The sequence below is a fragment of the Passer domesticus genome, chromosome 3, assembly GCF_036417665.1.
Source record: "Passer domesticus isolate bPasDom1 chromosome 3, bPasDom1.hap1, whole genome shotgun sequence".
Classification (NCBI taxonomy): Eukaryota; Metazoa; Chordata; class Aves; order Passeriformes; family Passeridae; genus Passer; species Passer domesticus.
Genome location: NC_087476.1, coordinates 90,326,308 through 90,353,360, shown reverse-complemented (window position 1 = coordinate 90,353,360; position 27,053 = coordinate 90,326,308). Strand labels below are relative to the sequence as shown.

At 39.9% G+C, this 27,053-nt stretch overlaps 1 protein-coding gene across 1 annotated transcript; it reads right to left on the bottom strand.

The window, feature by feature from the left end:
• Positions 1 to 3,252: 3,252 nt before the first annotated feature.
• On the bottom strand, positions 3,253 to 27,034 carry INTS7 (integrator complex subunit 7). The gene is made up of 20 exons (XM_064414291.1): positions 26,920 to 27,034; positions 26,665 to 26,794; positions 25,672 to 25,818; positions 23,088 to 23,225; positions 22,562 to 22,608; positions 21,860 to 22,059; positions 20,665 to 20,787; positions 17,987 to 18,104; positions 16,909 to 17,043; positions 16,244 to 16,341; positions 15,334 to 15,573; positions 14,513 to 14,650; positions 13,578 to 13,784; positions 9,901 to 10,095; positions 9,048 to 9,151; positions 8,596 to 8,664; positions 7,417 to 7,549; positions 6,151 to 6,249; positions 5,176 to 5,361; positions 3,253 to 4,341 (listed from the first exon to the last, which is right to left on the bottom strand). Exons 1-20 carry the CDS (start codon positions 27,008 to 27,010, stop codon positions 4,054 to 4,056), a joined length of 2,886 nt encoding a protein of 961 aa, XP_064270361.1. The 5' UTR covers positions 27,011 to 27,034; the 3' UTR covers positions 3,253 to 4,053.
• Between the last annotated feature and the right edge of the window lie 19 nt (positions 27,035 to 27,053).

Here is a 27,053-nt window from a genome sequence, read left to right as displayed (position 1 = left end):
CCTCTACCCTCAATTTTTCTCCCCTGCTGTCTTGGTTTGCACAATGCAGACACCTGAGTACACCTGCACTGCCACAAAAGGAACAGATTGTTCAGAGAAGATGCTGTCAGGAGCTAAAAGGACACGTGTGTAAATATGCTGACCAAGGACACAGCAAGCACTTGAGGCAAACAGAAAGACAACAAACCAGAAAAGAAATGAAGTTAATCTGAAGGTAAGATGCCTCAATACTGTGCTGTATGAGATCTCTCTTTCTCTATATGCACACACACACACACACACACACACACTGAATATCACTCAAAAGATATTTTAGGAATGCAAGGAAATGCCTAAAATCCTATGAATTCTTTCAGTAGGTTAGCAGGGTTTTTAACTAAAGTTGTGGTATCACTAAAAAAAAAATTTTTAAAAGTTTATGCAGATGTTTAAACAACCATTGCACTTGCTTCTAGACCTGTGCAATTCCTGTAGTTTCATAGGATTTAAGTTGAAATACATCCCCTATCAAATACAAAAACTTCAGCTATATTAAGGCATATCAGTCCTTGGGTAAAATGAGGGCATATCCAAGGAAACAAAAATAGGAAAGGAAGTCTAAGATTCCATGAATACCCATGATGAGTGCAACTTCAGGAATCACTTCTGAAATACACTTGAATGACCTTAGCAGGAGATTACACTCCAAATTCCAGGGGAAGGCAGAATCTGACAGCGGACATTCCTTCCCTGCCCTGCATTCAGTTCCATATTGCCTGGAGCAAGGGATCAGCCAGGAATCCAGAAATGACACTTTCTGGACACATGCCTGAGCACATGTTCACAGGAATGAGAGTGGCAAGTACTTCTGAGAGTAACTGGCTACACCATCTGTGGAGAAGTCAGGTCAAATTATAGAGCCTAAGCACCAAACACTGTTGTCTTAATGCTGCACTGCACATGTTATCAGCACCTCCAGTCATCTCCATTCCATCATCTCCTCCTGCTCAGCCCAACAATTTATCCAAGCTAGAGGAAGGCATATCTCAATGATTAGGAACAGATCATGACACAGCTGTCTGCATAAGCCCTTCTGTTGTTTGAATTCTTAGCAGCTAAGGACCAATGTCTAGCCACTGAATATTTTCTTTCTTCTGCCAGTAAGTGAAACAGATCTGAACTGTCTTCCATTATCAGTGTGCAGCTATGCATAATAATCAAGTTACTGCTTTGTTTACTGAGAAACACTAAAGAGATTTAAGTTGGGTCCATATCTTAGAAGTGCCTTCCAAATTCTTTGTTGCACATCTTCAAGTACAGGCACCAGAAACTGAATGCAGGACTCAAATAAGAATAACCTCCTTGCTTCCACTAATAGTCAAGGATCACATTCACTGCTGATAGTTCCAACAGCAGCTTTCTGTATATTGCTGTAACTTTAACAGTCTTCCTCACTTCTCTTTAGGTATTTTGAGACATTGTGTGCCATAAAATCCATGGTTTCTGTTTGACAGGTGTATTTCCCAGATTATTAGGAATAAAAAATACACCACGTTAGAAAACAAACAAAACACACACACACACAAAATAAACTCACTACAAATCCACCAAAACATAAAACACTGTGCTTATATAAAAGGAGAACTTACTAACAGGTACAGGGTCTTTCCTGATCAGAACACACATATAACTAGCCTGCAAATGAATGAGCACGAGAAACTCTTCAGAGTTTGTTAGAAATACAGGTATTTGTACAGCAAGCCACCTTCCTACATAAGGTAATTTCCAATAAAGTAGCAATTGCAATTTTCCTTCCCCTGCAATCTCCCACACCTAGCATCCAGATTCTCAGGATTCAAGTATTATTTGCTGGGCTTTAAAACTGCTATAAGTTCTTGGAGTTCTAGAGGCCTCTCAGATCAGGCAAGCAAACATGTTTAAAGAAGGAACACTTTGTTCAGCTGTAGTAGGGTTAATCTCACCAGCTCACAGACAGTTAAGCTCAGGCCAGAGCAGGGCTTTCCCACTCTGAACATCACATGACTTATGAGAAAAGTTTGCTCCCCAGCATGGAAATGTCTTGTAATTTCTGAGTTGTTTTGGAAAGGCACTGTCAAAGGTTTCCACCAACATACTGGTCAATAAGAGCAAGAAACACACATTCATTATGCAGGATAAAAAAACCTCTTTGATCTCGAAGTCTTTTTTTTTTTTTTTAAATACAGAGACTTTTGTGGTAAAGACACTGATCTATGGCTTTAATGAAAAAACCCAACTGACCACAAAGAGTTCAGATCTTTAATCTGACAGAAAGCCTAGACAGCAGCAGGTCAATCACCTCTTTCTGGACCATTTAATGAGCTGTATCTACAGGTACATATATGCACGTGTGCACACACAGCTGCATGTATACACACACACCAAACTATGGCCAAGGAACCACAAAAGTGGGACAGAAACCACCACTTTCCTAAGTCAGCTTGAAAGGTGGTGGCACTTTGTGTCTCTTGCTCAAAAGGAAAATAATTTTCAGAGGATGCTGCTCAATGTTTCACCAATTTTGTGTCTTCTATTTCAACCTTGCCTCCCAGTTACCATTTCTAGTTAGGATTACAGTCTGACCAAGGTATGATATCTAGCATCATCACTTCCAATTTGTTTGGTTTTTTTGGATAATCTCCAGCCAAGAAGAACTACTATGGGAAAACACAGCAAAAAATTCTTCATCCTGCTATGCAAAAGAAGCCTCAGCTTACAGCAATTCATTATCATATTCTCTGAACTTGAAGCAAGCAAAATCTGTAAACTCTAGTCAACTCTAGAATGAAATCAGATTGAAGAAATAACAGTAGCATGGGATTTTGCTGAGAAAATAACAAGAGAAATTTCTGCTACAAGAGATAGGGATTAACAAGCTGAAGTATGTAAGAAGTGCCAACCCTCCTCCTCCTCACTCAAGTGGATCCTGCTTTCTTACAGAGTGATAAGCAGAGACTATTTATGAAGAGCAGGTGAAGGTCATGTTATGTGATCTACTGCCTGTGAGTCTGGATACAGTTCAGCCTTTTATATCACAAAGGAAGTGTGAAAATTATGTATGAAGCAGTGTATTTCCAAAACTATTCTGGATCAATTTCTAGAATTGGCAAAATTCTATTCCAAGTCAGTCATCTTGTAAAATTAACAGTTAAGCTTCGCAAGTTGGTCAAAGAACACGTAAGATTACAAAGTTTTGGTATAAAGGACTCATTTTAAAAAAGAGCTGTCAACGTGCAAGGTGTCATTCATTTTAATTTCCCTCTTAAAAGAGCAAATTAAAAAAAACCCTACAAAAGTTTTCAGAAATACAGATGCATGAAAATTTTAAAAAACAACATGGTAATAGCTTCCATATAATCTAAGAGACAGTGATTATTCCCACCTGTAAAACTCTGCCTCTTGCAAGACTCCCCAGACAGCAAACCCTCAAGCAGTCTCTTCTCCCTGCAGCGACTGGGTATCACAAGTGAACTGCAATTTTTTTTCTTCCAGCTGCATGCACTAAGTAGTGCTGAAGAATTTTAATAACATACATACACCAGCCAAATACTGGAACTTGCAAATAAAATGTCAGAAAAAGAATCTCTGGATATTCCTGCCAATTCCTTCACATTAAAAGACACAGAAATGAGTGTAATACCAAGTGTGTGTAACCAGCCAAACAGAAGTCCTTCCCTATGTCCTGTAAGCCTGACATTAGAACCTATGTGCTTCAAAAAACAACAGCACAGAAAGTACCAGTCAAGAAGCCTAGTGTCCCCTGCCATTGCAGTTTGTGAAGCCTGCTGGAACAGGTTTGTAAACCAAAGTCAGAGATCAGGCAGAAGTTCTTATAGTAAGAGCACAACTCCAAATTTAAACAGCTGCCTCTGCTGAATCAAGTTCAAATTTACTCCAGATAATTCAAGAAGCAACAAACTGGCATCTGTGACTTTCTAGGAGAAGGCTGCAATACAAAATCTTCAAAAAACATTTAAAAAAGCAGTGTCCAAAAAAATGGCAGTACCAGTTGACCTGGTGGAGTCACTGGTGGAATCAGAAGCGCGAGTACGCGGTTCTCTGCTGCTGCTGCTGCGATGGAGGCTGGCCCTGCTGCTGCTGGAGACGAACCTGCTGGGAGTATGGATCCTCAAGAGACTTCACAAAAATAGTTGTTTTAGGCCCAGTTTTCCAGACAATACCATTTGAATCTATCACAGAGGACTCCACGGTGATGTTGTGGGTGCCAAGGATCACAAAGTTTAGCAGGAACTGAGTGCTGAAGTAGTCGTTGTGCGGTTCCACCCTCTGCTCCATTTCATTGGTCATGTTGTCAAGAGGAATCTGAGAACACAGATGGAAGGTTAAAACACCATAAACCTGCCAAAACTAAGTTTTCAGGTCTCCACTTGAAGGAAAGAGGAGAAAAAAGGAAAAATCTGCTCACAATTCTCCTAAACCAATACAAGTGCATACTTGACACAGCTTGACAAGCTATCAAGTCATCTTCCACCTGAGGTTCTACTTTTCCACAAAGTAATGTGAGTCAAACATCACACACTTCCTAGTTCTGTTCTTTTACAAGCCATTGACTTTCTCCTATTCTCCCTCAAAAAACCCAAACAACAAAACCGACAAAAACCTACCCCAAAACCCACCAAAATGGGCCTGTCACTAAGTATCACATGCTAGCAGAACCCAAACCTCAGGCACGCAACTTTTGATAATACTGTTGACTTAAGTTCCACAAACAAAATAAAAGAACCTTAAAATGACTATCAAAAATTCTAGAGACTATATGGTAGAGAATAATCTACTCTTGGTTTGTTTGTTTTTTTTTCCCTGTGGAGTTTTATACGATACATAACTAGGGTGAGTTTTCCTCATCTCAGGCAGACTCCTAATGACTTGTTCCGAACATCACAAAGCCTCTTTGTTTGGAAGAAGAGCTGTTACAAAAAGGTACTGACATCTTGCAGACTTAAAAATCCCAGATCCCCTCCACAAGTTATGCTTGGCTCTGGCCAGTGCTTGAATGTCAACTGGCAGGAGTGAAAGGATTACAGAACCACCCCCATTCATCTCATCCTGGGAATTCTGCTACCCAGGGACAAACAAAAGAACAGCACAACACAGCAAAAAAGCTTAAGACTCCTCCTGGCTCTATTCTATCCACACCTTATAGTCTTGTCCAGATTTGCTCTGCAGCACTGAAGAGACATTCAGACAGACAGACTGGATTTTACGGAAAAGGCCTGGTTTAGATCCGTGCTGAACCACTCCTTCCACCTTGAGGGCCAGCTGCTGGTTGTTCTGTACTGCTATAGGCTCTGCTGGGTTCCTTGGAGATGGGGATAGAGCGAGCTGGAACACAAGTAAACAGGTAAGAGTGCAATTATAAGACTCCAGAAAAGCAAACAAAATTCAAGGATGAAACAGGACACGTTATAGAAAAACTTCCAAGGAGAGGTTGGGTAGGAAAATCAGCAAATGGAAACACAGACATTATCAAAGACTCATTACTATATTATTTAATAAACATCATCAGTAATACAATATATTATCTTTGTATCAGTTTCATTTACTTTACTTTTTCAAAAGATGTGGAAAAAAAATCTTCCACAGAACAGCTGTAGGTATATTAAGCTGAACAAAGAAGCAAAATGCAATAAGAGTAAATACTAAAAACTTAAGCTTTCACTTTTCCCAGAAAAAAAGAAGCACTTGAGTAAAACAAAAAACCTCACAACCTTAGTCATATATAGTCATTCTTAGTCAGTGAGCTGATATATAGGACAATTTTCTTCCAAGATAGTGAACATTGCTTTTTAAAGGAAAAAGAAAAAAAACAAACACAAGTCTGTAAAAGCTGCCCTCCCTGGACTAGCATTATTTATCTTTGCAGACTCAGAATCAACAAAAATTCCAGCTACATTTTACCTTTAAGGCTTTGCAATCAAAGAAGTGAATCTTACTTGCCTAAGTGACAGTCTAGTGCTTCTGAACAACCATACATACATGCTATAACCCAAGTGCCATTTGCAGTTATGTATCTTCACAAAAAATCCTTAAGCTCTGTGCCTTCAGTATGGCTTTTCTCATGAAGTAAGGACTTCCTAAAGAAATTTGAGGCCATATTTGAGCAGTACTTACCTTAATACTTGTAGATTGCAGCTTTTGGAAAAAGTACCTCTGAAATGAAAGGGGCACCTTCAACAAGGCAATGACAGCATTGCACAGACAAGCTGTATGCTGCAAGAAACAAGAGCCAAAACAACTAAGAAAAAATATCATTCATGACACAGGAAAAAGACATGTACCTGAGGTACTGAAACAGCAGGAATTTCTATTTTAAGTCCAAAAATATATTAGTACAGTCATAGAATTATAGCCACTAAGATTACAGTGACTATATTCAACCTCTCTTTTATGCTCTGCCCCTTATTGAAGGAGGTATTCTGCTCTGGAAAAAAACAAGGAGGTCAAGTAAAAGAAAAATACAAATCTTTCCAGCCCTAGTGTTAAGAGTTGACAGAGCAGGATCTGTGTGAAACACTCCTACACACAAACTCTCAAAAACTCCCCTCCAAGCAAAAAGACTGGCATCTATCACAACTTAATGCAATAGTTAAGTTTTAAGCCTCTTGTCTACTCTTCCTTTCCCTGCTGCACCATGCCTCTGGCTCAGATGAACACAAGCAGTGCCTTGGTGTACAGCCAGCCACAACCAAGTTTACAGGGTTTATCTTTGCTGTGGCTTAAATGATTTACTCCTCTATTCTGTGTGGAACTGGTAAGGACTGTTAGATTTAGAAACCAGGCAAATAAATGCCAACCATGCCAAACCACCTTGTTCCCACTAACATGCACTTCAGCTTTAGGATGCTCATGAGCAGCAAGAGCCAAAGGCAGCAGCCCTGCAAAGGAGAGCATTATCAGCTCACTGTTTGCACCAGCACACTGCACACTGTGCTCCCTGATGCCCTGCACTGATAAGAGAAATGCTACACTCACCAAGCACAGTGCTCACCACCAGGGACCAAAGCCCAGCTGCTGGGTGGGAGGGGGAGAATTCCTTCACAGCAAGAACATGAACGTGCTCCAGTGTTTGCATGTGAGTGTGGTGAGGGGTGTGACAGAGACCTGACAGTACTTGTAGTTACCCTATCAGCAACTGCTGTGCTCTTAGGATGGGAATTTTAGAAGTATTATTTTTAATCAGACCAGTAAGGTTACAGATGTTTTAGCAAAATGGTTCTTGAAGTATTTTTAAACAAGAGTGTCTCTGTAGAGACCATGTGAGTCAGTAATGTTAGTTAACTGAGAATGCTTCCCAGTTTCTTGCCAACCACAGTTATATGGAGTTCTAGGGTTTTGGCCCCTTTCTCTACACAATATACATTTAAAACTGTTACTTGCCAAGTAAGACACAGGAGCATACTTCCTGTTGAGGGATTCCACTTCCTCTAGTACATGATTAAATACAGACATCATTCTTCTTTCATATTCACTTTCAACATGAGCTGTTCCATTTGAGCTATATTCCTGGAAACTAAAAAAAAAAACAACATTATGTCTAACTTACTTTCCTCATCATAACCTGGAAGGCACACTACCAAACAGATGTCACAAGACATTACAACATGAAATCCATTAAGAAATGTCTTTCAAACTGTTTACTCTGTTCTTTAAATTATTTTTCCACTATAACATTTTCCCTTTGCATTTAAATCCTTCTTAACTACCATTTATTCACCACTTCTGTCCCCACCCTCTCAGTTGAAGCACTGACAGGCCTAATAACCTCAGCATACTTACTTCCCCGGGCTTTTATTTAAGCCTGCAGTGTTTATAACAGTCATGAAAATCTCACAACACAAAGCAAGAATGCTAGTCAGAATTAAAACTAAATCTCCAATTTTATAATCTTCTCCTTTGAATAGAATTCCATCTCGTAGACACCCAGCTTCATACAAATTTGACTAATACACCTTCTAAGCAATGCTTAATTCACAATGAGTACTGCAGTCACTTAGGATGTTCACTTTTATTAGCTATAAAATCACTGAGAGATTTTATCCACAGGATTTTCCATTTAATCTCAGCCTGGGATTTTAAAACACTGATTCAATTCATCAGTACTTCAACATTGTTTTCTAGTGGATTTAAGTTCACTGTTAGAAAAACAGCCAGAAGTGATGGCTTTACATTAAAAATTTGAACTAATGTAGTGCGTGTATTTTCACGACTTTGAAGGAAGCTAAGGTGCACTCACAAGTGCAAGCAACAGGTATGGGATCTAACACATAACAACACAAATTAAGTAGCTAAAGGAGAGATTAGAAGTTCAAGTCTATATTTAAGATAACTCCAGTATAGTGATCTCAAGAGCAAAATCAATATGAAAAGCAGAACCTAAAAGAGAGTCCCCAATCTGCCAGGTACAGCACATCAGCAACAGATCTTCAAGCATGTTCAGAATACAATTAGAAATGTATACTGAGAAACTTTCTGAACATTCCTTGAATTCCTAGGTTTAAAGCTCCAAGGATTTATTAATAAGCAGAAAAGGAGTACGCAGTTAACTATCAAACCTACCTTGCAGATTCTGGATCCAAAATCAGAGCTTCTATTGCATGTGAAATCAACAGGCAGCTCTGCTGTTGTCTGATATTAATACTAAGGAGTTAAAAGACTTTTGAAGTTGTCACCTAAAGCAAGAAATGCAGTATATTCGGTGGCACTTTTCCTTGCTTCTATGAAGTAGTCCTACAGTCATTACTCATTTAGTGAACAGAGAAGAACTGTGAAAATACCAAGTTAGAAGTATGATACCAAGTTTTGTGTCATAACTTGTTTATCAAGTAATTCCAAACAACAATATGGTAATGTTTATTTTCAAATAGGTTTTAAACAACTGACAGCTAATTTTTATGTTATTAACTTTCAAAATTATTTTGTGGCAGTCTTCAAAGAAAAGAGGATTCTTATGCTTCATGCTGTGCATGTGAGAAGGAAAGCGGACAAACACTAGGATTTTTAAAGGATACAGTTCTACGTTCCTTAGAGTTGCTGAGTCTGCATCAAAAGATGACTGATAGAGATCTCCATACCGTGTAGCCAAGTTTCGGAATTCCTCCATTGAGTGTTTCATCTGCAGACACAATGTTACTAAGTAAAAACACAAAGCAAAGCAAAACAAAACCCCACACATCCAGAAAACCCCTACACTGTAACATACAACACTGAAGGAATAAGGCAGTAGGAAGAAGGTGAAGTGCTTCTTCACTCAGATTATGATTACCAAAGTGACAGACTGTCACTTAAACAGGTATTAAACAGGTGTTTTTCCTGCACCAACAAAATCTCCTTGGGTTAAAAGAAAAAAGAAAAAAACTCCATCAACAACATCCTCCATCCCCTACTGGTAAATCAAACTGCTCTGTCTTTCAATGACCACCTGCTGGCTGGATTTAGAACAAACATCCTTGGTGCTCCTTATGGTACCAAGGCAGCTGTCAACTCTCAGCAAAAGGAGTTGCAGAATCATCCTCAGGTACATATATTCTTCCTTAGTGTACTCAGAGCGTCTGAGGTGTTTCAAAGCAAGGTGTGAAAAGCCTTGCTGCAAGTCTGAGTGTAGCAAGTGACTTGCTACTTGCATATCCTTGGCAGCTGTGTGCTTGACGGGAGGAGAAAACACACGTGCACGTTCAGCTTCAAAACACAGCCTGCTACAGGCAGGTGTTTTCAGAGCTACAGGTAAAAACCAAAGTCCACAATTCAAAAAAACCCCACTTCACAACTACTTTTAATTTCTTTTGTTAAATATGTTTGCTGAGAAGCAAAATTCATACCAGAGTCACAAACATAACTGCACAAGATTGGAAGGGGAGCACATGCCTGGTTGGAGATGCGGCCACACCTCTGGAGATCATTTCCCGACGTCATAGCGATCGTTGTGGCAATAGCTGGGGGTGGACTTGTTTTGAGGCTGTTGCAGGTACAAATAAGTTGAGAAAAAGCTTGCAGAAGGTCAATCCTGAGTTTCACAAATCCACATTGAAAGCTCAGAGGATTAAGTGGCGTACTAGCAGCCTGGAACACAGTAATAGGAATGTTGGCAAACTAGGTCAAAAGCAAAAACTATAAAATTACACTGCAGTGTCACTGAACAGTCTCATCAAAAAACTGAGTCCTCAAGTTCAATTCTGAAAGCTGTTTTTTTAAAAATTACATTTAACAGGTTTGCTCAATTTCAATCATACTAAATATAAATTACATAGAAGTTACATAATTACTAAGTCATATTCCAAGCGTGTCACCCTTGTAACAGATGTGACTTAAGCAGTTAAAATACTGTTAGGGCACCTATTTCCTCTTTTTCCAAGGCCAAGCCATTAGGCTTCAAATGACATTAGGCCATATAGTCTTTACCATAACAAAAACCACACTGAATTGGATGGCAAACAAGAAACACAGGGACTGAAAAAGTGATTCTCTGCATCAGCCAGAAGAGAAGGAATTGCCTCAAGTTACCCACAGCAAGAGGAAGGGGTGGTTTTTTTGGAACTGTGAAATGGATGGCAACATTATGAAGGCACTGAACTTGGCAATTGATGAAGGCAAGAGACAGTCTAGCGATAACTAAGACCAGTAAATAACAGAATTCCAGGAGGGTAGACAAGCTGCTATTGTTCAGAAAATACAGTTCTATGAAGCTTTGTTCCCTAATAGCTTATCTGACTTGTAGAAGCATCTGTGACAGCTTAGGACACCCAGGAGGGGGGAAAGTGCAGTACTTGAGGGTTGATACTAGTTAAGCCAAAAACCCACTACTTATTTTTCTTAAACTGTTGGATTTTGAGAAGAACAAGCCCTCTCCAAAAACAAAGCACTAGGACTTGTTCTTAGACTCATGCCTGTCTTCCCCAGTGCTTGTTATTCCTCACCAGCTTACTTCTCAAAGAAAGAAGTTATAATCTACCCCAAAACCTTACTAAGAACCATTCATTTGCTGGCAGAAAACCAGCTAACTGGTTTCTCACAAAGCATCACATCATCTAAGAACTGGCTAAAGTGGGGAAACATCAGCCACTATTGACTAAAGTCGAGACACATCAGCCCACTGCAACCACTTTAAACTACTGAACTAGATTTCAACTGAAAAAATAAGACTATTTCATAATTAAACTGTTAAGCCTCTCTTATCTATCACTTTGCTTTTCCTTCTCCAAGGGCACAAAAAACCCCAACTTTTGAACTGGAATTGTTCAGTTTATTTTGCAAGGATGGCTTCAGAAAACCCTCTGTGGAAGAGGGCTACACTGCACTGTAATTGCTCTACAGAGACTACATGCTTTTAAAGAGTAAAGTACTCATATCAGAAAGTCCAGACATTTTTAGTAGCACAAATTGGACTTGAATCTTGTAAATGGAAATATAAGCTTGTCTCATTAATACTGCAATTCACCTTAACTGCCATGGGCAGTAAGTGAGTTACAATTCTTTCTGAAAGTGACAGAAGTATTTATTTGGCTCAGCCAAGTTCTTCAAACACCACCACTTGACATACTTGGAATTGGTGCTAACCAAAGGCTCTATAACTGCTTTGTTCAAGTTTTGTATCTTTAGATTACCAGCAGTGGAAAATAAATCCAATGCTTCCAATGAGACACGTGATCTGTGCCAGAAAGAGCAGCACCCACTCAAAACCTTTGCTAACTCTGCAACCAAGCACACAGCAAGACAGATGGGGACTGTGGTCAATGTCAGGGACTCACTGACAAGTCCCTGTCCTCCCACAGGGAGGACCTCTTATCCACAAAGCAGAGGGACTTCTTTCCCTCAAGTGCACTCCTATGAAACAACACTCTGCAGTGCAAGACAGAATTTTATGTTTATCAAGGAGGAATTGAGAAATTTTCTGACAAGGCGCTGTCTGAACATTTCATCACTTCCAAACTAGTCTGGCTGAACATCTGCAAGAGATTTACTGACACTGTGTTTTCCAGCTACAAAGCAGCTACACAAGCCTCATCACATGCACCACTGGTCTGTGGTACCAGCAGTGCTGAGTCATGCCCTGCACTGAAACAGCAGCAACAGGAGAGCTCAAGTCAGAGGAAAGAGAGCAAAAGCCTTCAGCATCAAGACTGTCACGTGCATTTCATGCCATTTTACTCCCTTGGAGAGGCTGAGTTCTACAGAGAACCAGTGAGTGTCTCTTTTTATAGCTGATACCCTCAAGCATGACTGGGACATTGTCCAGAGTGATGCAACAAGTCAGCAACAACCAGCACTAAAACACAATTTCCTCCCCTCTAACCTACAAAACCTGTACTTACTCCTCTGGACCACAACCATCCCCAAGGAGGGCACCGTGCCCAGAAAAGCACTATGTGCAACAGGAACTGAAGTCAGCAGAAGAGATGAAGACAGGAATCCTTCAACAGAAAAAAAGCCCCAAACTCCATGGAAGGGGTAATTAAATTACTGGATCACAGTATGACCAATTTAAGTATGTTATTTTCCTGCCTGTATTAAATATTGACATCTAATTAGTTGAGGTCCTCCTCTCAATGTCTTCTTGATGTTAGAGAAATCTTGAAGTGTTGAATTAAAAGCCTGATTCACTCAGCCAACAGTTAAACACTTCAGGAATGATGGGTCTTTCAGAGGACAAAAGTAGAAATTTATGCCATTGCAGCTTATTCAGGGACATTTTATTAAAAAATAGTAATATCTGAACTTTATTAAACAGTAATGTCTGAATTGTCATGACCCTAACTGTCCAGTGACTAAAACAACAAAGCAGCTTCACTGAAAAGGCATACAGAAACTGTATGTAAAGATTGCTTCATGGAAACTAAAATATGAAAGAAAGAATTGTGTGAAGCTGGATCTTCTTTGCTGAAGAAGCAACTTTACTGTAGGAACTGAAGGTCCCTAATCATTAATGCTTTTTTTTGTTAACAGACATCACACAGCTTCCTGGTATTTTTACCACTTCAGAGAAGCAGAAAGTATTTGCATAAAAGCAGGTACCAGTTGGATTTGATGAAACTGAATTGTCTTTCCCCTTCTTACTAGATTGTTTTTAGGATTCCATGAGATCACATTGTCAAATAGAAGGCAACATGAACTCAGCAGGAGGGAGGAAGACAATTGAATCCTTCTCTATATTTCAAGAAGACAGCAGCCAATTTAGGCCAATTCCCAGGCTTGACTATTACAATGGCTTTTATTCACCCAAAGCAAGGAGTGGAAAATTGTAGTATTGTATCGTAACTTTAATTAAACAAGATCTGTCACATTTTATTTGATCTGATCAAGGCAGGAAATGAGGGGTGGAGGGAGAAGAAAAAGCAAAGAACTATCTAGCTAATCATACTTGGCTGAGTTACAGGATCTTTTCTCTCAAGATGCAGTGTGTTACCACTGAGATGCCTGCAGAGGAGAACCAAACAGAGACTGGCAGAAGCCAGACACATGTCAGAACTTTTGAGAGAGTTAAGAACAGAATGCAAAGAGCCATGCTGCAGCAGCCAGAAACATCACCACTAGAGATGTGTGCTGACCGTCAGTGACGCTATTCCTTTGTGGTAGGACTTCAAGGCTTCGGCGATGCAGGAGAGCGCGGAGCTGTAGTTGTCCTCCTGCAGGCCTGCCAGGCACTGCTCTGCATGGGAGAACTCCTTCAGGCTGTTCAGCCAGAAGTAGAAGTGCTCTGAAGCCACTTGGGTCAGCAGGCTCTGGTACAGCTCTCTGGCCATGTCGTGGTTGCCCTGTAATGACAAGAATGTTTCTGAAAGGGGACGTGAAAGAAGGCTGGGGATTTCTACAAAAAGTACACAAATAAGAAAACAGGAACATCTCCAGAACTACTCCCAGCTTTGAAACAGAAATAGTGAAACTTTTTCCAATTATTTGATTGCGGCAATGCTATAATAAATAAAAGCACAAGTGCTTTCTTTATAGAAATACCAGCCTGTAAAAAGTATAGTATCTATTTACACAAGATAATTCAGTAAGATGAGAAAAAAAAACCATGGAAATTTACCTCAGCATCTCATACTAGGGTTTCTGTGTAATTCTAATCCCAACTGTGAATTTACTTAAGGGAAAAGAGAAACAGTATATTTTTCTTCCTTTCTTCACATTGAAGAAAGAGAACCATACATCAGGATGACCTTCACATTCTGAAGAGCAGTCAGACAATACACATTAGGTATGTGCTCAAGAAAGTGCCAGGACATGACTTACTTCCGTCTCAAATACTTCAAAAGGATAAGTAAGAAAAACATTGTGATGGGATGAATGACCCAAATATATATATTCATATCTGAATCTGCATTCCAGGGAATTAGGAGGGAAAATTATTTTTATTTTTTTCCCCCATTCACCTCCTCCTCCCAAGTCCTACAATTTTCCTTATTCCCTTATCCAATTCAAAGAACTCTCTGGCATTCCTTCAATCACAGCAAATAATTTTTCTCCAGGTATTTTCACTTACCATCCTGGAAGCCTGCCTGGCTATCCTGTAGGCTGTCCACCCATTGGAGGCATTCTCAAGCTGCTGTTTAATAACAGTTTTGATTTCTGTGGACAAAGCTTTCTGACTGGAAACAAATATCACTGTGGCAAGAGAAACCTAGTAGAGAGTAGAGGAGTGAGAAAGAAAGTTATATTTCAGTAACTAAAGAAAAGAAAAAAGCCATTTCTGTTTTATTTTGGGCTCAAAACTACATAGAAGATTACATATATATTTTAATTGCAAAACTTCTCAGTTATATATCTTTTAAATAGTTACAGCAATCCAATTATTTCTTGTAGATAAAAGTAACTTTCATTTAAAGAATCTCTACCCTGCCTTTTAGCTGAAATATTTCAAATGCTCCAAGAAAATTAACAGAAAGCTTGTAATTTATATTTTAAAATTCAAATTCCTTTCCAAGTATATGTGATGAAAGCATTTTTCTTTCTTACAATATATTAAGTCATTTGCCTCAGAGGACCCAGTATAAATGGAGCTAGCTGCCATATGGCCTTTAAACACTACTTTAGAAGTACCCCAATAATTTCAATAGCCAGGTTTGCCTAAGCAGTGCCATCTGCTGGAAAAACTAATGGAATACACCGCACAGTACAGCTCCATCTACGAGATATTTCTACACTGAACACTGACATAAAGAGTCAGAAGTTAAAAGAAAATTGAAACTAGTGGCTACGGACTGGCACATCAACCTGGACACATAACAAATGCCTCAGCTGCCTTTAAAATGCAACCTATCCCCAACTGTCTATACAGACTTTATCCATCAAGGGAGGCCTTACCAAGAGTTCCTGCTTTTTATCTGTAGCAGATTGTCCAATTAATTTATAGAGGTCCATTAGGTCTCCTAGCATCCCATCCGCCAAGACAGGCAGCTGCATGGCAATGGCTGCCAGGCAGTGGCACATGAGGATCCTGGCATTGTCCTGGGCACTGTGCAGCTGTGCCAGCAGGGATTCCACCACGGACTGGCTCAGGTGAGGGCGGCACTTCACCAGCTTCACCATGCAGGTCAGCGTGATCTGCAACTCACACAATCCACAGGCACCATCATCAACACAATGGCCTCAAAACCAAAAAGATAGGCACGCAGACTTGGCTGCAAGCAGGACTGCAGAAACACAGATCTGGGATTTTCAGAACTATGTACTCTACCAAAGATGAGATTTTTCTAATAGCCCAAGCCTTTGTCCCCGAGCTACCAGCACTAAAAAACATCACAAATTCAAGAAACATTAGTAGCCCCTCACACCACCAGCCTTTAAGGTAAATAACTAGAAAAATTACTGATAGCTTCTGAAGTGGGAAAATAAGAATAATAATTTATAAAAATGTTGTGGTAATGTACATTGCATCTCCATCTCCAAAAAGCAAGTGGTCTCCAAGATTCTCTTTGTCCTCCACAGAAACCTCCATCCAATGTTCATGTTTTATTACAGCTGTTCCTCTGAGAGGAATGCTCCCAACACCTGCAACAATCCTCTTATCCTAGAGCTGAGAGGAGTTGTACTATGGCTAAGCTCAGTTTCTCTACTGCTCTGAACCGTGATGATGGGCAAACCAGAAAAATCTTCTTTTCCCTCCAGTCTGTTATGCTTCCACCAGAAAGGATCTGGTGCACTCCAGCCTCTCTGTTATACAAGCTGTTATTATAACTAACAGCTGTGAGGGGGAAGACAACACTAATGTCACCTTTAAGGTTGCCTGAGCTCCTGGGCTGTCATCTTGACTACAGAGAACAAGAAGAGCTTCTAAGCCAAAAACTGCATCTTGCTCCAAAGGCAGAAGATCTACAAAAAGAAAAAGAGTTAGTTTCTTCTCTGTTCTGTTCTCTGACCATAGCTGGTGTAATGCTTGCACTGCTGTTGCAGTCATGACAATTAAGAATCTTCCTAACACTTCTGCTTTGCCTTACTTTGATGACAAACAATTCTGTCATTCCACATCTTGGGTAACTATTCAGCAGCCCCACTGACACGTGCAAAGCATGCATTAATCTTGGGACTAAGACTTCTAAATGCCCTGCTATTATTTTGCAACAGACTCTGTGCAAAGGGCTTTCAAGGGTTGACCAACAATTCACTAGTCTTACAGCAAAGGTAAAACAAGAATTCATCTAGCATGAGGTCTATTGCGGGCAGTCATTTTCCCTAAATGACACAAAGATAGACCCTTCCCAACCATTCATGAGGTCATACAGAGTACTCCCTACTAGATTACAGTCCCCATTCTCCCTAACCAGCGTGAGGGATCAGACAGATTTACAGCCAGATTCACAGACAGGACAAGTTAATCCATGTTAAGTGCATCAGCCTGACTGTGACCAGAGCCACTTCACTGCCCTTGCTTTCCCTTACCTTTTTCCTGGCAAGAGGCTGAAATATTGGTCAGAATTCTCACTCCATGAGCAGCAATGCCACGGTTAGTATGGTAACAGCATTCCTGTGCTAGTTTTACCAAATCAAATGACCTGGCAGTTGTAGCAGCTGCTCCTAAATAAAAGCAAGGCAAATGGAACATAAAACTGTGCAGCCATAAATATACCACAGATCTTTAAGTACATTTCTGCAAGCCATTATATTGATTTGGGGGTTTTTCTTATGTTTAAACAATTGGATGAAAATATTTTTCTCTCTTCAGACAAACCCAGAGACCCTCTCATTCTTGAGCACCACACAAGACACATGAGAAAGAACATTTGGAGCTAAGGCTAATGTTTCAGGACTCAGAGAAATATTGCCTGAAGAAATATTATGTCTGATTAAAAAAGAGCTGGTAAGTCTGTTAATTATTAAGCCTTGCCAGAATGACTGAAGATGATGAACTATTTTTTTTCCATTTCTGAAGCCCATGTATTTGAGTTCATAACACTCATTAGGGCAGTTTGGCTGTCAAGAAGAAAAAAGAGTGTGATAATAATTTTGAGAACAAGATACCTTGAATCACTTTTAAATATCTACTTTTTCTGCAATTTCTCCAGAATACTGTCACAATATTTTGGTGACACCTGGTATTGCTGCAAGTGAAGCCCATAAGGGTGGAAGACTGACATGCCAGTCCACTCTTACACCATGAAACCTCCCTAGTACTCAAAAATTATGAAAATCCATGGTTTCAAAGCACCTTAAGCAGAATGCAGGTCAGCCACTTGAGAGGCAATAAGTTTCTTCACAAAATGAAGAAAACTTGAAGACCCAAAGGAAAAAACCCTTTTCATATATCACACAAAACAAAACCAAACCAAACCATCATTATTCATGACTATACAGTGTCCCATTTTAAGCTGATATATGATGAACACTGTCTGACTCTAAGGGTTATAAAGTTCAAAAGTAGTTTTAGAAAATGCTACAAACTGTTGAGATGAAACTGATCAGCAGCAGAAAACCAAACTATTAAAATGCCAAAGGTAACCATCTAATCCAGTTTTCTTACCTGGAGCACTGCTGAAGTACTGTTTAATGGCAATGGTCCCTGATAATGTGGAAAGAACAGATAACATGCCCATTTTCAAGCTGTCATAAGGAGTGTTAAGAGCAGATTCACAGAGTGCCTAAAAATCAGCAGGGAAAAAATACAGAGATAAGAAGTAGCATGAGCTATCTGTATGAAAAATTTAGTTGCACTTCTCTGGGAAGTTTTAAGAATCAAGATTTATCCCACAGAAAATACTGTACTAAAATCAACAGCCAAGTCCTCAAGCATCTGGTTTAAAGGACTGAGGATGTGGCTTGCAGAAAAGTGACAGTGGGTTCTATATGCTAGGAAACATCAATTTTATGTCATTCATTAATTAAAAATCAGTGGCAAAAACATTATCTGGCCTCATTGATCCAACACTATAAAAGATTTTAAGACAGTTTCAGGCATACTGATTATCTTGCATTGTAACAATCTGCAAGGTTCTATATAAATATATGTCTCTGAAGAGCAAGGTTTCAAATGTCCTTTCCTTTAGCAGTACTGTGTCCAACAGGAGTAAGGCTCTTGACAAATAAATTAAAGTGTATTTTATGTTTTAACTCATTTGTAGTAGCATGTCTTATTTTTCTGCCTTTTACCAGATCTTATCACAGGTCTTCTCACATTTAGGTTTGAATAACTCTTCAAATACACATTGTTCTCAATTCCTTATGGCAACATTGCTCACAATTTAGTCATTCAATGGTTTTGGATGCTTTTTTAGTCAACAGGAGGGACAGTAATATGAGACATAAATAGAAAATATAAGTATATTCTTCTTTAGAGTATGCCAAAACTGAAAGACAAAGAGCCAGTAATGGAATAAAGAAAACCAACACAATTAGTTCCATAGAACATAAAAAGAAGCCCACAGTGTTTTTATCAGGTATATGTATTGTGTAAGGGTTAAATTCTAAACATATCTGTGATTTGTATCAATTAGTATTTTGCAAATCCACTGAATAGAATGGCATCAACAGACAGAGGAAGATCTAATGACTGGGGTAGAAAATGAGTCTTGATGTCTCCCAAGACACTGATGCTTAACTCTAGTGCTATCAGAGCAGCTCTCAGGGCATATCTCAAACACTGACTGTGAACACTGCCAGGAGCACAGAGAAGCTGGCAGGATGGACTGCTCTAGGCAGCAACAGCTTCTGAAGCTGATGTCTAGAAATCAGTGAAGCCTCCACAGTGCAAAGACCAAACTTCCCAACTGACCTACACAGGGCAGACTTAAAATGCTGAAGAAACTAACCAATTTTTGTTGGTATAAAGGTACAAGAGGCAGGCCTTGCTATGAGAAAAGGAGGGTCTGCTCCAGTCCTTGCTGTATAAACACAGTATTTTGTTTATATTATTTCCAATTTTTGGGAGAACAACTTCCCAACTCAAAATGCCAACCTGTTATTTCAGAAGTCAGAAACACTCTTATTTCTGCGTGCCATTCAGCTAGCAGTAGCAAGCTTCAGACAATTAGTTTTGTTTTCATCTAGTCACTGGTTGAGTTCTGACATCAGTGGAACTTTTCCTTATGCATTTCAACCATCAGGACATCCACTTTACTTCAAAACACTACACGACAACTAAAGGCACATTATCAATGCCTCTCACTTGTACTGAGATTACTATTGAAATATGGGATAAAGTAGCATTTTCTCCACAAAAAATCCATAATTCCTTAAAATTCCTAAAAATAAATAAATTTCTGGAGTTAACCCATTATGAAGAATAAAGCAGTTCACTACAGTAAAAAGCTCTGCACACTCCAAACCATCATCTCCAAGAACTGGGGACAAAGCAGAACCTGCTTTATTTCTCACATGATTGTTAACAAAAACCTGCATAGTTTTTCCTCCCAGCTGCCTTATGTTCCAACGGGACAGGATCCAAGTAGCTTCCAAGAGTAACAAAAGCAAAGAAAAAATGACCCAGGAAAAAGTAGATCTGTAACCCTCTGTATTAAAGTCTTGAAATATTTACTTTCCTATTAATCTAAACTAAAGTTATTTTCCGTAGTGACTTCTACCAGAAAAAGGGGAAGGAGAAAAAATTCATATGCAACTGTGATTGAAAGAAGGCAGCACTAATATCTACAACATAACACAAGTTTCTCCAAACAGCACAGGTGCGCTATAAACACCTTCTCATTGATACAACAGGAATCACAAAGCTACTATTGCAAAAACTCCATTAATTCTAAGAAATGAAATCAAAATTCCATTTGTCCTTTCAAGTACACCTTGCTGGATGACATGCTTTGACAAATCCCAAAGGCTCTGTTTTGCACCAGAGCATTGGTGTGTACTCATTGTGGTAAGATAAGTGTAAACATCCAGTTTGTAACCCATTCTGTTACCCGAAACAGGTTTGTCAGATGGAAAAGCTATTTCCTCACAGTACAAAAGCCTCCTACATAGCACATGCCTTCTCTCTGTAATAATGCTTCAACTTTAATCCTTGAGTGTCATCTTATCCAACTGAAGACATTCTATGAGTTGCTCATTAATGCTTGGCTAGTCTGCTTGGCAGAGTAACCTAATTTAATGGTATGGAGATGCATGTTATTCCTTTCTTTACCTCCCAAATCATTCCTCTGGAAAGAATTCTAAAGTTTCATAATAAACTTCAGCTTTAAAAAACATACAGACCTGAATATTTTCTCTGCTCCATGTATGTGGTGTCTTGTTGGCCAACAACTTCAAATCCTGGATTGCAAGCCTCTTCACAGCCTTCCTGGGGTCATTTTTCAAGTACTGCAACAAAAGTTGAATCTGCAAGAAAATAAATTCATTGTTTAAGAGTGATACTACTAGAAGTATTTTCAAAAGCACTCAGGAAGAAATGTTGACCACACAGAGCCAAATCTAACTTGAAAAAGTCTGAACATGCCTGCCATGGTTTTAGTCTCCATCTCCACCCTGGCAACATCAGTTTTATGGAGTACTGGCTGTTGTGCTGCAGAAATACAGCCTAAATCTCCATGTTTACTGCCATTAAAAAAAAAAAAAAAGCACATTAAGTGTTCTAATGTTGTTTCAGTAGACTTAGGTTCAGCTCCATCAGAAGCATCATCTGAAATACAGAAGTGAGCAACAGCAGAGAGTTTCAGACAGATCAATGCCATTATCTAACAGCCACAGACAGTGGCCTTGCACGGCTATACAGGGCTGAAAGAAAGCAAATATATTTTTGTGACTCCTTTACAAAGATTAGCTGGATGAGTCTCAAGTGTTGTGTTCAGACCTGCTCTATAAATCACATCCACAAAGCTCATTATCAGAGCATAAAAAGCATCGTATTTTTCCATCACTGCTTTCCCATTACTTCGTTTATAGTCCTGAATTTAAGGAACCAATTGAAATTCCTCAAAATTCTCCAAGAAATACACTTTAAACGCATTAAATATTCATGTGCTTACACTAAAGAAAGGCAAAAGGCACACTCACAACCCAAGACAATATACAGAAGTGCAAAGTGAAGCCTGGCTTCCACAGGCAAGTTGACGTCTTTTCAGAAAAAGTCAGGGTGTTTATTTTCCTGTATGCTGATCTATCCTTGTTGATTTGAATCCCACTGTTGATGTGAACCCCTGATTTAGAAAAAGACATGTAATGAACCCTAAAAAAGGTGTAGTGTGTTTGATACAGTCACCTGGAAACGGAACCAGAAAAGGCAAAAAATATGAAAGCAGCAGCAGTTTTCAGGGTATTCTTCCTCGACAGCACACAGGAGCAACCAACCCAGCACAGCCATCACTGTTTATTCTGATCAGCAGGCAGAATGTGAGGGCTTTTAAAATGCACTTTGTACTTCAAGGCAAAGGCATGACTCAGGAAGAGTTACCTGCTTGGGAATGTCAACCAAAGAAGAAGCAGCAAGCAGAGTAAAGGTGTGCAGAGTGACAATGACCATCTTGGTGGAGGGGTAGGATGTCACCAACTGCTGCAGCAGCTGCCGGGAGCTGGAGGCCAGGCTGGCATCGTGGTGCATGTGCTGCAGAATAGGGATCAACTTCAGCTTCAAGTCCACAGGTGTGGCCAAACCTGCATTAAGGAAAGAAACACAAACAGAGTTAGTCTTTGGGCTGGCTTTTTTTGGCAGTTCTGAGGCACAGAGTATGTCTGGATTACTACCACTGCTGAAAGAAAATTGTCCAAACACCTGCAGTGGCTTCAAATAACTCATATTCTAGCTAGGTGTGAAATGACAGCACTATCAAGCACTTTCATGGTAGTTTGAGAAAGCTACTCCTTGCTTCCCTGCAGGTAACACACAAATTAACTCATCAGAAGCAACCTATGAGAGTCTATGCAAGTTTATTCATCACACCATAGATGGGCTTTTATTCTGAACCAAACAGGCACTTCGAAAACTTAAATTTTAGGAGGATTTAGGTTAACCAGACAGATTATCAGTCAGCTAATTTAAAAACTCAAATCATCTAAGGGCAACAGCATTCTGATATCTAATGTATAAATATGAATAACAAAGAATTTTCAGAGAAATTAAAGTTTTTCCTCTTTATCACTCAACATACACATGTACCTTGAATCATCTCGCTGATTTTATTACATATTCCAACAGCAAAATCCCTGTGGAGAAAATAAAGTATTAACTGAAATGAAAAATAAAAAATTAAGTCATTAAAAATAGAAAAAAAAAAAATCAAACAAACTACTAAACACTGTGTTTTAACAATTAAAAGTTTTTACACAAAAGAGTGCCTGCCAAACCTGAGTCTTTTCAGAACCCCTGCACACAGGCATGACCAAATGAGAAAATGAAAGTTTTCAAAAACTGACAAGCAGCACTAGATTTTGCTAATATAATTTCTGTCAAATAATTAATGATTAAAGCTGCTATTCCAGTTCTCAATCTCATATTTGAGCTTTCCATTTTAGAAAAAAAGAAATCTTCTGAACCTGTATTCAGATCTCCCTAGATCGTTATTGCACATAATTGTTTTGCTATAAAGGACAGCACAACAGAAAATAGTAAGGTTTATGAATGTCAGTGTTAATGGAGTTTCCATTCTCTGTAATATGAGAAAGTGAAAAAAACCAGTTCTTACTTAGATTGCGCAGAAAAGTTGGCAGCAGCAAATATAGCAGCTTCAACTTCCACATTATCATGGGAATCCAAACTCTGGCGAATGCTGTGATGTGCATTCTTCCTTTCTGGAATGATAGATGCCATGCTGCCCAACATCCTACAGAAACAAATCACAGCAAAATCAGGACAAACAGTGATCATGAAGAAATTATGAAACCAAATAAAAATGCAGAAAAGACTGGCTAAAAGGCTATGTTTATATAGATATGTGCTCTTTCATGACAGCTACAGAAATAAACAAATACTAAAAATACGTAGCTAAATGTAACAGGTTTTGTCTGTGGGTTTAATCAGTGCTTTGATAAAAATTTAAATATATTTTGATACCTTTTAGCTTGAAATTGGCACAGTGAGAAACTTACCAAAAATTCTTTTAAAATTAAGAGTTCACTACAGCATGATTTATTTCCAACATCTTTCACTGATGTAAGATAAGGTTATTAGTGAAAAAAGTGCAACACTTCTTGTGTAACTGCTAAAAAAGCCTATACTTTGCCAAAAATATTTCAAAGATACCTTTCAGGCATATTTAGCATAATCCTGTTAAAGGAAAACTAAATGTGGGATTTATACTGATGGTAATTTTAGCTAGAGTTCTGTGCAAACATTTACATAGTTATCTAGCAATAAAATTCCACAAAGTTTTGTTTAAGCAGCTCTTTCTTTCAACATGTTCTTCCTTATTGACACTATTCAAAGAGGAAAAAAAAATCAACAGAACATTTTAAACTGAAACTGCTGAACCAACAGCTATTTTAACATTTTATTTGATGTATCCTGTGAATTGAGTAATTTAAGTATTTTTGTAAACTGAGAGGATTCCTGAGACTTGTAGCAATCTGTGAAGATAACCCTCAATGCCAGCCAAAAACTGCAATCTTATATTAGAGCACTGAACAGGAACTACAAAAAACCATGCAGAGACACGAAGGCAAGAAAGCAAAATCTCAAATGAAATACCAAGGAAAAAAGAAAGGGACATATGACCTAATCGATCAAAGGCCTGTTAACACCTCCCATCTCCCACTAGTGAAATCAGTAACAGTTCTAGATGGAGGTACAAAAAGAACATACAGAGAGAAAGACAAATGCTCTCTTCACATTTGAATTCACCTGCTGAAAGATGCAGTTAAGAGGATCATGTTGGATAGCATTAGAGACACAGACACCAAACCAACAGGGCAGTGACATGAAAGACAGATTAATTTTATTTATTTTCCCACTTGATTCCCAGAAGTTCAAAGCAATCCATAATGTATGAGCATTTCCTTAGAAGTTATTGATCAGAGATCAACTACCAGTTCCAGCTAGGACAAGGCTAAATGAAAAATAGGTGCAAGCATAACAAGGTTCATGTAAGTTTTGGCTGCAAGTTAGCAAAAACCATTCTGACACAAAAGGAAGCACTTTCACTTGGTCTAAAAATATATCCTAGGCAAGATATGATATATTGCATATAGCTACTGTCTGGTTTATGCATACAACAGATTCAGTTTTCTTCTCTGGTGTACACAACATTTCAACACTGCAAATTCTGTCTTCTCTGGGACCATCCACAAAATTCTCTTCATAAGGGGTTAATAACCTTGTTCTTGTTATCACTAATCCTTATCATTCATGCCTTTTAAAGACAGATGTCTCTGTTTCTAACTCTGTGAGGAATGTATAAAAAGCGTCCCTTTATTTCACTCACAGAATGGCCTGGGTTGGGTGAGACTTTAAAGACCATCTAGTTCCAAACCCCTTGCCATAGGCAGGGACACCTTCCACTTCACCAGGCTGCTAAAAGTCCCATCCAACTTGGCCTTGAGCACTTTCATGGATGAGACATCTATAATTCTCTGGGCAACCACAGAAGTTGCAGTGCTTCACCAGACTCACAATAAAGAATTTTTTGCAATATCTTATCTAAATTTACTTTCTTTCAGTTTGAAGCCATTCCCCCTTGTCCTGTCACTACAGGCTCTCCATTGCTCTTGTAGGCTTCCCTGAGGTAGTGGAAGGCCACAATTAGAGCACCTTGAAGCCTTCTCTTCTCCAGGCTGAACAATCCAAATTCTCTCAGCATTTCCTCACAGGAGAGGTGCTCCATCCCTTTAACCATCTCAGTTGCCTCCTCTGGACTCCTTCCAACAGGTCCATGTCCTCCCTGTGCTGGGGACCCCAGAGCTGGACACCGCACCGCAGGAGGGGTCTCACCACAGGGGAACAGAGAGGCAGAATCCCCTTCCTTGGCCTGCTGCCCAGGCTCCTTTTGATGTAGCCCAAAACACATTTGGCTTTCTGGGCTGCCAGTGAACATTGCTGGGTCATGTCCAGCTTTCCATCCACCAGCACCCCCAAGTCCTTTTGGGCAGGGCTGCTCTTGGTCTGTTCATCCCCAGCCTGGCCTGATACCAGGCACTGCCCTGGCCCAGATGCAATGCCTTGCACTTGGTCTTGTTATTCCAGACAACCACACTGATAGCTGCCTACAGGTCTGAAGTGAATCAGAATCATTCATCAGATTTGAAGTCAGTCAGGATCACTCATGCCATACATACCGGAGCGTAATAGCCCGAGCAACCGGATCATTGCTGTGGATTACTGAGAAAACTCTCTTGACAAATTCATCCACATTTAGGATCTTCTCCAAGTGCTTCTCACTCTGCTGAGTAACTTTCAGCACACACAGCCTCAGGAAGTTGTTCCTGTTAGAAAATACACACATTTCTTTGTCAGGCTATTTTGAAACAAAAATTCAAGTACTTTAAATACTAAATTATTTAACTGCACCTTTTGGAACAAATTAAAACAAGGAGATGTCTATGTTTTAGAAACATTTGAGTAGACTGATAGAGTAAAATATTAACATACCATTGCTTTATTTTCTAGTTCACGTAATGTCAAACTAAAGCCCATTTCCAGGGAAATGAACCTGCTGACACCAGTGAGGAGGGGTGTAAGCAAATGCCTGTTTTGTGCACACATACAGATTCAAATACACTGGAAAAACACATTCAAGACTAAGACAGAGAAGACTTAATTACCACTGTCAAGTGCTGAGCAAATTTATTTTCCTTCCTGAAGACAAGAGTGAAGATTCCACAACACCAGTGTTCACCTTTGTAAGCTTTTAAGAAGCAGCTTTGATTCGTATACATAAGCATCATATACATCACTTAGACAGCAGTCACTTGGAAAAGCTACACTTCAAGCTATGTTAGAGATTACATTTGCACATGTGATCATCCTTTCATTTATGAGTTACGATTTGGGTGTGCTTATTCAAAACAAGCAAAACTTAAACCAGTGAACTTAAACCAGTCAGGGAGAGAATCCTCAAACCAGGACAGATGGAAAGGAACCGTGTCGTTACCACTCACAGCCACTCAAGCCCACTAAAGGAGTGGAAATCAAGTTCCAGTCAAGCACAGCCGCAACAGACCGGCTACCACAGGCCACACGACACGCCAGGCTCCAGGGCACTCCGAGGCACGGCGCGCTCCCAGGATCAGACTCGAACGGGCAGGAGCAGACCCTGGGGCACTACTCACCCCACTCTGAAAACATCGGCCAGCTTTAGGAACGCCGAGTTGATGAGAATGGGGAACGGGTATTTCTGGAAGAGCCTGGGAAAACGAACGACGGCTTCGCACTGCTCCCCGAGCTTGCCAGACCTGAGGCCTAAAGGAGACAGCAGGAATTACCGCAGGCACTTCCACGCTCCTGGATAAAGCGGCGCCAAGCGAAGCCCCCACCCCGGCCCCGCTGCCCGGGCTGGCGACAGCTCCGAGCCCGCGCGGGCTCACCTTTGTCCAGCTCCATGAGGGCGGAGTTGGCGTCCAGCTCCTGCTCGCCATAGCCCGCGTCGGCCAGGAAGGACTTGCCGCTGGCCGCCATTGCTGCCGCCGGCCCCGCCCCGCCCCGCCCAGTCGGAGGAGGC